This window comes from Ostrinia nubilalis, chromosome 1 (genome assembly GCF_963855985.1).
Source record: "Ostrinia nubilalis chromosome 1, ilOstNubi1.1, whole genome shotgun sequence".
Lineage (NCBI taxonomy): Eukaryota > Metazoa > Arthropoda > Insecta > Lepidoptera > Crambidae > Ostrinia > Ostrinia nubilalis.
The window spans coordinates 17,265,692-17,278,011 of record NC_087088.1 but is presented as its reverse complement, the minus strand read 5'-3'; the positions used below and the strand labels follow the sequence as shown (position 1 = coordinate 17,278,011).

At 38.0% G+C, this 12,320-nt stretch overlaps 1 protein-coding gene across 1 annotated transcript in view; it reads left to right on the top strand.

Moving 5' to 3' along the window:
- Positions 1-2,440: 2,440 nt before the first annotated feature.
- LOC135074342 (neuronal acetylcholine receptor subunit alpha-7-like) overlaps positions 2,441-12,320 on the top strand; it is a 142,777-nt gene continuing 132,897 nt past the window's right edge. Inside the window, exon 1 of the mRNA XM_063968602.1 lies at positions 2,441-2,487. Coding sequence (XP_063824672.1) covers positions 2,442-2,487 — 46 coding nt within the window. The 5' untranslated portion in view covers position 2,441. The remainder of the gene's footprint in view (positions 2,488-12,320) is intronic.

Genomic DNA, 12,320 nt, shown 5'->3' with positions numbered 1-12,320 from the left:
GAGAATAGAATTAGTATAGTATTTTTAGGTGGCTAGGTTACCATTAAACTACCAAAAGGCTACAAGTAAAGCAAAACGCCCAATATTTAAAAAAAGAATTAATAATCCTTAGTAAATATTTGACAAAAACATTTGTTTCACATAAATACTCTTCTGTTGTTTAAATGGCACAATCCCTATATTCAACGCCAGCACTAAATAAAAAAAAAAACATTAGTGTAGGGTTATAGTTCCAAAATACTGAACTGTCCTGTCGATGACATTGACAGTGGGGCGCCACCGTCAATACCGGATCGCTGGTTCAGATTTTAGCCATGTTGGAAACCATATAGTTAAACGATGGTAGCGCCCCCCTGTCATTGAGTTTGGTGGGACAGTTCAGCGTGGTTCATCTATAGCTTGTCCGCCGCGCGCATCAGCATCAATTTCAATGTAGGTACTTGAAAAATTAAATTGAAGACCTATTTTAATTAAAAAGTTTGAAATAAAATCAGTGAGCAACAAGAATCGGCGAAAGAAAAGAGACACCTGCAGAATGCTGTCAATTGCCGTCATCAAACAGTAAAAGGTAAGTGTTTTCCACCATTACTAAAAACTTTATGTAATTAACAGATTATCTTGGACTGAGATATTGGTCACTAAGTTAGTGGCACTCATCAGTAACTCACATTGCGAATGAACGGTCTTTTTAAGAGGGCTTAGTGTGAGTTTCCATCAAACGTCCTCCCTAGTGAGTCTATCACTACAAAGTATAAAACAAAGTCGCTTTCCGCTGTCTGTCCCTATGTATGGTTAGATCTTTAATAAACTACGCAACGGATTTTTGATGCGGTTTTTTCAACAGATAGAGTGATTCAAGAGGAAGGTTTATGTATAACTTAGCACCTGTGCGAAGCCGGGGCGGGGCGCTAGTAACTAATAAGTAAACATTTACGTAAGTACATTATGCACTAGTTTACACTCTTCAACTTCGCTCATAAATGCCTACTTAAACAAGACACCCAGACCACTTACTACCTACTTTCGACAGCACTAAACTAAAGTAGATTCGTGTTGCATTCTGATATTTATTTGCAATCGGCGTGTTTCCAGTTCCAAAGGCTGGAGCAATTTATCTCTCTTTAAATGTTGAGGGACACGATAAGTTGTAATAATTTGCTGGCGGCGGAATTTATTCGGCGCTTATATTGGCGCCCAACGCGGGGCTCTACGTGATTCTCGATTTCTGCTTTAAGGAATATCATTAAAATTTAAATAATGGTTATCATTTTCAGTATTTGCAAGCGTAATATTTCAACGGACTATCGTGACTTGTCTTTTAATTTTTGTTGCTATCAAAGCAATGATTTATTGAGTATATTTAATTACATTTATACACCTGATACATTAAGTTATAAGATATCTCAAGTTCTGAGCTCATATTCATCTCAAAACGATACGATACAAAGAAAAACTACAAAAATAGTTATGAGATTATTTCTTTGAAATTCCAGTATGAAGATAAAATACAAAAGATTACGTAAACAAGGTTTGTTATACTATTGACTCGCACAAAAGAGTTTTCCTTTTGCGGAGCTCAGATGGATTGATTCGAAGAGGATTACTTCTCCGGCGCTGGCATCTAATATGAAGCTTAGATTTGTACAGTCATGTCTTATATAGTGGTGTCGTCGGGCAAGTCATGCTCGGCCATTAACTTGTAGAGCACACTTCACCCGGGATAAGATGACTAATGGATTGGGCGGCGTGCGAGCTGGCGCCCACCGCGGGCTCTGATTGGCACAATTAACTCGGCCCGGCGCCCCTCAAGTGTCAACGTAAAATAGACTCGTTCTCAACACAACTTACCCACGCGTGACTCTCATTTTCAAAGTACTTAAAAAGATTTTCGCCGTCTAAAATATAACGTACATTTTAAACATTAATAGACTTTCCGCATTGTTAATGAATCGACTATCACGTGGGTGTGGGTTAGGCCACGCGCTCTCGTTAATATTTCAGTGGGACACAGCTCAACTTTCGTGAAGGGCCGTCAAGGGCGCATAAAGATTACAAGTCGTCGAGCGACACCGCATCCCGGCCGAGGGCTGCACCGACCTTGAGCCCGCTGCCCTACTTCGTCCCGGACGCTGCCGTCGGGCCCTTGACGGTTTTCTCAGGTGACGGTTGAGGGCGGGCATCCGTGGCCGAGCTGAGATGTAAAAGTATTTAGTGTTCATTGAGTAACGAGCTGAGGTAAAGAGATCGGGCTTTTCCAAGGGGCAGGGCTGAGAGCGCCGCGGCGCGCACCTGGCGGCTGCGCAGCGGGCGGGCGCGGCGGGCGGCGCCCAGTCCCGCGCCGGGCGCCGCTCGGGCCGGCCGCCACGTTGTCTCAGGCCGCATGAGCGCGCCAGCGTGCTAGCGCAGCGTGCGCGGGTGTGGTATGCCCGCGCGTCGCCGCCATGGCCCCCGTTCTGGCGGCCTTGGCGCTGCTAACTCTGCTGCCCGGTGAGTGACCGCCGCGTGGCCGCACGCAACAGGCGGCCTCGCGCCGCCGAGTTTGTTTACCCGATCTAGAATCGATTGGCGTGATGGTGAGAGCTGAGGTGTTGTGTGTGAATGTCGACCTCCGCAGCCGGAGCCTGCCCCGGCAGGCGAGGCGCGAGGCGCGGAGGTAACGCGGTATGAAGGGCGACTCGCCCGACCGGATAATTCGCTCGAACAATGGTCAGGTAACGAGATGATTTACGCAAAAACAGCCGACTCGTAAAAGAGACGTCGGCGTGCATAGAGGTTCTCGGCTAATAAAATATAGATTTCCCCGGGGAGCGTTGTAGTACATTGTGGGGCGAGCCCGCGGCACGTGGGTCGTATAAGGCGCTAGACTTTCCATTTCCACGTCTTTGAGGTATACGATGCAATAAAAGCGGAAAAACTCGTATTTTACGAGTGAATCTGTACCTGTTTCGCCGGCTAAGCGGACTCGGCGGAATCCCAATGATTCGCGCGCCGTTAAGGTGCGAACATTTTATGGGGTCGGTGCGCAATCTACGTGATTAATTAAAATGAGATTGCATCTAATGGATTGGTTTTCTTTTACTGTATACTGATGATTACTTTCAGTTATCCTTGAAGGTCTCATTAACTTTCGAAAGGACACTACTGAATGTTTTCCTCCATTTCTTAATTATCTCTAATTGCTATTACTCTACTTTTAAATTATATTGCTTATAAAGTTAGGTACCTTAAACATCATTGTAAGTAACTTTCATAATACTCACTTGAAAAACTTCCAATGCGAACGAAAAACAAACCATAACAGTTTCTAAGATACATAATCATAAAAACGTGCAAATATGAAGTATGTAATAAGAGCAAGTACTTGCCAATTTCATTCAACTCAGCCATCCAATCTAATATAAAGCGCTTATAGCAAAGTTCATTTTGCTGAAACGCGTTCCAAGCTCAGGCAATGACATCAACTGTGTATCAGTTCCAGTATTAAAGTTTTATGGGGAATCGATAAAATAGCACAAGGATCGAAGGATACGAAGGCTTCTCGGGTCATGGGGACTATAAACTGGATATCGCCAATACTACAGCTCTAAAGTTAGGAATATGAGAATGAGTAGAGTTTAGTCGCTATCAAGAAGAAGAAGCTAATGGAAAACTAAGAACAGTATTCTTACAACAACTGGACTTGTTTGGTTGAACTCATACAAAATATTACGTACCCATCGACTTCTTTCTACTTCTTCAAATCAGCTTATCAGCTTTTACTAAAGCTTTCTTACTATTTTCGCCTTCATATTATACAGCGGGCTTTTTTGTCTGCACACCTATTGAACAAGCTCAAACAAAATTACACATTATCAATACCTAGGTACTCAAAAATTACACTTTAATAACGTTATCAAGAACACTATCTACATCATATCATATTACAAAATCAAGGTAGTTATTCCATTGTTAAATCGTAGACATAAAGCAAAATTTTATGAATAGAAAAAGAAAGATATCATTTTACTTATCGAAATCTCCCAGAGGCTTTATTGAAACTTATTAGATGAATCAATCATCCTTATTCTTTTTGCAAAATCACTTTTCTTAAAGCAATTTTATGGCTTGTGTCACGGCTGTATAAAATCAGCAATGCCTTTGTGATCGTTTCAATCGATAAAGCGTCAGGTACAGTAAAAAGTGTAGGGACGTGTATAAGTGCCCATATATTGCAAATTACGAGCTTGTAGGGTTAAAAGAATCCGTTTTAAAGCCGCTAAGACAAGAAGTTTCAACACTTTAGATACCATCTTTTAAGTACCTAGTTAACGCTTGCTAGACTTTATGAATTAGTGAATGGCTGAATGCTTTACTTAAGCGACTGTGAAGTAACCATTACTCGTCTTCATTGATTTAACGTTTCAAAAGTCTTCAAGTATTCCATAATTGTCCCTCCATTTGCAGATTTCTTAGTAAAACTTAGGTACAGGACCTAATTGACAAGTAACTAGGTACATGAACCATTTCAACATACCTTATTGCTAAATGTTTTACTTCCCTCTGGGGATCATTCGCGTGACTTCGTTGCAAAAACCGGCCTTTGCACCCGAATCGGCTAAGCATCCATTATTTATCTGTCGCGCAAATCGCTCGGCAAAACAACGCCGATCAAAATATCCTACACAGATAGCGACAAGGAAAACAAATTGTTTCGAACGTCGCGAGGTAAAGTAATCGCGTGGGATTTATAGCGAGGCGGTCGTGTGAACATTTATCATTCCCGTGTCATTACCCGTGCGCGGTCCGGAGCCGGCCCATCGGCGAGGAATACTTTTGACAGCTCCTCGATTTCCGAACGACTGCTCCGAAACACGTTAACGACGTCTGCGAAGGTATTGGCCGACAATAGAATGTGAATTGGAGGTATTGGGACGCTCATATCTCTCGCAGAAGGGAATTCTTTGCACGGCTATAGCATTACATTTCGAAGTGACAACCTTATTCAATATTCTATTGTGCTGTAATAGCTGGAATAGTAGAATCTAAAGAGCTTGCTTCTATAGCACGAAGTAGAAATACTTAGCCATTTGAAATTTTCTATTAGTTAGAAAACACTACAATTCAAAGTGTTATAATATTATGTAGGTAAAGTCTTAACAAAGAGATATTAGCTAAGATCTTTATTTAGTAACTAGCTTTCCGCTCGCGGCTTCGCCAGCGCGGAATTTTTCGGTTTTTTATATAGGTAACCTTTGACACTCAGCAATAATGTGGCTTTCTATTGGTGAAATAATTTTTAAAATCGTTTTAGTAGATCCCGATATTACCCCTTACAATTTAACAAATATACAAACACACAAACTTTACTTCTTTATAATATTAGTATAGAAAAACATGTTCAAGTTAACCACCACGGATAAACACCGGGTTTTACAATAGAGTTCCAGACATTGTAATAAAACAGCAAGAGATATCTACAGCTGCGTTTCACTTACATATTGCAAAAAGCGTTCGCGTACAAAGATTCCTTTCTCGTTAGAAAATGCTTTAGCGGAATGTTTTCTTATCAGTTCCCTTTGACCGAGGCATTCAAAGCAGACGCCTTTGCACTAAATCTGGTGCAATAATAAAAAGCGTATAAAATCCCGGGAATATTTGCTGGAAGACTTGATTCCACTTTTGTTACCAAGTGAAGCTTTATAGTGATGACCAGAGATTTTGAATATCTGGTAATGATCCATCCATCGTGATTGCAATATTATGTAGGAGGTACCTAAAGCTTTCAAGTTATAGCGATTGAAATAAAGTCACCAGTCTTGGACAGTTTAATCGATATTTTTTTTTGTAATTTATTAATTTTTCAATATTAACTTACTACATTTTTTGTGATTTGGGTGTAAATAAAAAGTTATTTATACACAATAACACCAAGGTTTTTAAAACAAAGGCAGCCGTCAGATACGAGTACCTATGTGTGAAATAATAATTAAAACGTATCTTTGTAACTTTAAGACAGAGCGGGGCCTCCTAACACAGGAATTATACTTAAAAGGAGACCCCAGTCACTTGCAACAATATGTAAACTTCAAAGATACTGAATAAATGTTTTTTTAATTTTTCAAATGGTAGAAAATTTATAATTTTAAATCTACTTATGATTGAGCATTGCGAAAAGTAAAGCATCCGTGGCAATGCTTCCAAAACTTCCTAAAAGTATACGCGTGGGTCAGTAGAGTGATTTATTTAGCGGTTCCCGGTTGCGGGCAGTCCAAAGTTAATTGGTATCGACGCGAATTTATGTTGGGCCCTCGCGAGGACCGTTCGCGAGAGTGGCCCAGAATGCCCAGTGGCATAAACAATATGGGCCTGGGCAATACTGGACATCCTAGGGGTCTTATGTAGGTCAACGCTCGGTGTTAGACAAGCGGCGAAAACTCCTTTGTCTCGTATTGATTAACGTAGGATACTTAATACATAAATAATGTGTTAGTATGGCATATAAACACAGTTAAAAATCGAGTGTATCTCCATCAAATATTTTTGCTGTTAGTTAAGACATTTTCAGTTACCATTTCAAGTGATTTAGTATATGTTTTTATTTTAATTTTACCCAAATATCCAGATCTGTATTCGTCGTCCACATTTCTATGGATATTAGACGTTTACTGGTCCGTTTTTTTGTTTCAAACATGTTTATTAACCTAGGCTCTTCGACAATTTAATCAAAATATTTTTTTTTATTAATATACGTAATTATGTTTGTCTGCTCAAATTATAGAGGACATCAAAGAGCTTTTAATTACTTTTAATCGCGTTAAAATGTCTTTGAACTCTTTGTAGGAGTTTCATGCGTTGGTTTAATCTTTCCCCGAGTTTGATACTGGACAAAGGAGGCATGCGGGTAATTACACCCTTCGAGGGCTGTACAAAGGTCATTCGGGTATCTTTTGATATTTACGAAAGTTAAAGTATGACGTAAATAAAAGAAGGGACTTATAATTGTTTTTCACATTAAAGAAAACGAGAAATAAAATGTTACAATATTTTCTAAATAACTAGTTGACCCGGCAAACACCGTACCGCCTATGTTTATCAAAAATAATATTAGGATTCTAATGGTGAAATATTTTTTCAAATCAGTCGAATAGTTTCAGAGCCTATTCAATACAAACAAACAAATCCTTCCTCATTCCTTTTCCAAAGGTTTGGTGACTTGAAGCTTTACATTCCATCGCTATTCCCTAGTACTGCCTTTATTGTAAGCTCATTCGTAGAGTGGACCATATCAGGTGCTCTACACAGAACATTCCTCAGTGTATAAAGATACAAACTTAATAAAAGAAATTAATAACGTAGCCATCGTTCAGCTTAATCAGTTTAAAAACATTCAATTTCATTTCAAAACTAGCTTAAATCTGGAACACAATAAATAAAGGCATTACCACGTCTAACTTAATCCTCACTTAGAGTACTTAAGCATTTTAAGTTAGCTTAAGTGATCACGTATCTTGAAGAGTTAAAGCCCGAGGCCGCGTAATTGGAATACATTGCTTGTTTCCATTCCAACTGAATTTAAGTGAGCGTTTGTATCACACGTCCTATTTGATATTCTCAATATTGTTATCAAAATTGTATGTGCTCGGAGGAAGGAATACAGAACAGCTGTGCCACGCGTAATAATATAGTTTTAAGAGACGCTGGTGTCATGCCACATTGGAAATTTCCACTTTTCTTAGAATTTCATTGCCCTAATGTTTGGAAATACATTCTCATTCATAAATCTATAATGTTCAACTGAAAAATTCAATATCTGCTTACTACTTAGTTGACTTGCAGTTGCCCCGTTCAATATTAGCTAGAAGACAGATTTTCCTGTATCTTTTCCAATGTTTTGTTATAAGTACAAATCTTGTTAAATGACAATTACGAATATACCAAAAAGCCAGTGAATAAGGCTGTAATGTTCTTTCTTCCTTCTTCATTCTTTAACAGGTATTTATTAAAATGTCATAAAATAATTGATTCTCTTCATAATTTGTTACGAAAAGAGCTAAAATAAAAGTCGTATTGCGTTTGTTCCAAAGTCTTTATTTTGTTTCAATTTCTTTTTAATTCCTGTCCTTGACAATAATTTATCATATTGAAATGATTCTTGTAAAAACAATGTTCGGTACATTGGTTTATAGCTAAGTTTATCTAGTAAGATTACAGTTAGTTTGGTTGTAGCTACAAAACTTCAGGGTACCATTCAAACTTAAGCTTGTATTTGAAACCATTCGTGGTCCAATGCCAGCCACTGGGCCATGCAAACTATTCGAGCACAGAAACACTATGCTGTTCTTGTCTTCGAATAACGTATACTAGATCAGACATCCCAGTATGCATGGGGCATGTTTTTGTGCTATGGTTTACGTTCTTATGAGCCCCAACTATCTAAGGCAGCTTTTGATATTGCAGTCAGCCCCTAATAAAGAACCACTGCTTCACAAAATCTTTTAAGGTATTTTACAATAACAATGACTTGCATGAAGAACCTTGGAAGAAAATTGTAAATACTCGTATACCTAAAGTTAAGAACGAATATTATGAACAGAAAGAAATTATCAGTAATTTCAAAGCTACGCATGTATTTCTGACAAAGTGACTGAGTTTCTTGCGCTGCTTCTTCTCAGCACTGGCCAAATTATTGTCCCGAAGCAGTGATAAGGTTAATACTGGGACGTGTAAAAGTGCTTTTTATTAAAAGCCTATTTGCAAAAATAAATGAGTTTTTTCGAGTAGGTACAGAATTAGTTCGATACTGCTATTCCTGTGGATGTAACTCCATGTCTCTGATTCATGTGGAGCAAACGCTTCTGGGAACACCGGGAATTCGCTTTGGGCGGCGCGGCCATGTTGTCTATAGTTCATTGATTTGTGTTTGAACACCTACCCTACATATTGTATCGGGACTCTTGTGCAGGCTCTGTTTTCCGAGTGTTTTTTTTTGAAGAATTATTAAAATATTGTCTAGTGCTTGCGGGATCAAATAATTTTTAGCTCAAATAAAAAGAGTGTTTTTGATATTACATCTTTGTTTTTTCGTATTTGATTTTCTAAGGTCCAAGTTCACTATGCACGTCATATTCCACGTCACTGAAACCTCTCTTTATTCTCGTTGAAATATTATGATCAATCTTTGTGATAATACTCCAATTTGCTATTCATGCTAGACTAGACGAATTACATAAAGTGTATACAAGTAGTTATTTTAGTTGCCAAAGAGGCTCTATATTCTTATTGTTATTGTTTTATAGGCATAGTTATTGTCTTTTATTATTGCTCTTTTGCACAGTATAGCAGAGTATCGTGTTATTAGGCAGATATAATCTAGAACTAGCAAATTGTAGCTCTTTGTAGCATTTAATCAAACTGAAGCTTAGAGATTTGGGTTATGGAGAGAAAGTGTAATTAATGTTAAAGCAAATCATTGTGGAGTATTGATCTTTTTATATAAGAGAGGGCAAACGGGCATGTGGGTCACCTGATGGTAAGTTTTTACTTGATGCACTTTCCAAGTTCTCTCCCGTCCAACACATTTCCACCTTGTTTTCCCAATGAGAAGAGAGGAGGACATCCATTATTGGAATGGAAAATGCAGTTTGTCCATTAGCGTCAACCTTTAGAAAATCCTTTCCAAAGTTTGGAGACCTCATTTTGCCGAGAATTTTAACAAAATTCTGCTTTGTATAAAGTTTAAAATTAATGAAGAGTCTAGAGTGTATTAAATCAAGAATCTTTTTGATATTACGCTTGTAAAGCAATCTCGCGAATTTAATAACAACGAACACAAAAATGTGTGGCAAATTGTTCCTATTCGCCGAGTTATCGTATTATTTGATTCATTTTAGAGGCAGAGTGGGTGCGTTCACACGGAGACGGGGAAAAATAAAAGTTAAATTACTTTTCGCGCACAAAGTAAAATCCGTGGAGTAACTTTTCAATTTCGTTCCGTAGCTTACCTCCTATAATGAGGTCACGAAGTCCTTAATTAAAGTATGTGAGTTTCATATACCACAGCTGTGTCAACTTTTTATTTCTGGCGGAGATGGTTGGCATACTTTAAGCAAGTCAAAGGACTTCCGCTGTTTTACTCTTGTTAGATTTAATTTCTTGCAGCTTCATGTTATGAAACGACATTTACCGCAAAACTAACCCCTTTTAAATTCCTTAATTCTCCTTCTTTTAGTCTAGCAGACTAACTGTTTTGAGTAAATTAATAGTGTCTGAGAACAGAACAGAGCCGAAATTATTTTTGTAAAAGAAATGGCAATAAAAGGCTCCTTTGTCAACATTTTCAATAACATGGCGGATAAAAAACACGAGTAATGGCCGAATTAATCTTCCGCTGGCAGGTCGTTTGGCAATCGCTGTTTTCACTTAATAAAGCCGGTTTACACGCCGCGATCCGTTTAAATCTTCAACCGGAGCGTTGGAAATAAATTTACTGTCGAACCGTGTAAATAATATCTGACAAGTTTATAAATATTGTGATTGAAGATTGCTAAATATCACAAATTCACACAACCGTTTACCCATTCACTGTCCATACAATGTAAATTATTTATTATGTCTAATCTTGGCTTCAGATGAAGCACTGTTAGATAGCATAATACCTTATTATCTAAATATACATATATTGAACGCCGCAATGGCCCGTTAAACTGTTGTTAATTATTTTGAAACGCTGCATCTTAATGTCACAAATAAAATTGAGGCTCATTTAACAGCGTTTAACACAAACTAAAGACACAAAAGCGTTTTCCTCGAGCCTTATAAGCAGGAACTAGCAGTTTTGGCAGCGGCAGCCTATCGAGAGTTAATTAAAGTGGATTCACTTTCGCTGAGATTGCTGCCAAAAGGCGCATTTAGTTGCAATATCAGCTACTTTATCAACAACAGTACATCAGCCTGTATATTTTCGATGCAAAATAGATTCTATTACAACTACTTAAGTCCCTACCTACATGGTTTAGCTTGACATGCTATCGTCTGTACACAGCTAGTGCTGGGTGACCGTGCAGACTTCGGCGGCTTAGCCCCTTTGTCGGTCTTTGTAAAGTCAAAATCAAAAATCAAAATCAAAATCATAGTAAAGAGAGCACACTATACCTACTTATGCCATATATTTATTGTAAAATAGCAACTACATACATATGTACCTACTTATGTAAGACTTCACAGTGCTAAGCTTGAATACCGAAGCCTGTACGTTCGAAAAAATGCTCATTGTTTGGTATTTCTTGTCTTAGTGATTCTACCGAACCAAATATCACCCATACTATTCGTAATTGAAGCATTGGGAGCAACAAGGGCGTTCGGTACCGAAAGTCCGTTTTGATGTTATTATATCAAAACATGCACTGTACCATCTAGTTTAACATGCCAAAAACTGGTTTCGATCAGACGCTCCCTGATGGCGTGAGAATAATTTATGTCACAAGTGGCGCTACGCCCTTGTTGCACACAGTAACAAAAGTGCATTTAAATTCGACGTGTATGCAGTTTTTAAAAACTTATTAATGTAAAAAATGACTGTAGACTAATTTTGAGTCTTCCAGTGACTTGGCCCCCTTTTAGATTGGTCCACGGATCAAGTCGCCAGACTGAATTTTCAATTATTTATTCCTCCGGCAAATGGACTCACTCTAAGATTCTAGAGTAGATTTGTGTTGATTTTATTGTTTTAATTTATTAACAAAAATATTGAAGGTTCACCTTTTAAGCTCTGGAAACTGCGGCAACCAGTTTAAAAAGAAGAAAATATTTAAAAACTAAATCTGGCGACTTGGTCCGTGGACCTAGCTAACAGTGAGCCAGATGAGTTGTTGAAACTGGTCCTGACCTTCCATGCAGGCCTGGAGGATCAGACTGGACCTTCCAGGCCAGTTGCAGCTGATTCGGAAGATTCCCTTCAGTCTAGTGAATATTTTGATAAATCTGATTAAAACACGAAAGTCAGAATTTTTTTTAAGAAAGTTTAATATTTTAACGGTGATTGTAATAAATACACATGTTTGACTTACATTTTAATTAAAATTAATAAAATAAGTATTCAAATTGTTATTTATTTTCCATAAAAAATAATAATTTAACTAACGCCCTATCTGTTTACCAGTTTGGTGCAACAAGGGCGGATAACACAAGTAAAAAAAATCGCATTTTAAGATGTTTCCGATTGCTTTAAAAAAGTTATAATACCTTAATCTTATTGCTAAATCATGGGACTAACAAATAATAAAGTAAGTGTAAGTCAAATTATAAACATTAAAAAAATATAAGACATTGAAACTTTCATCGTC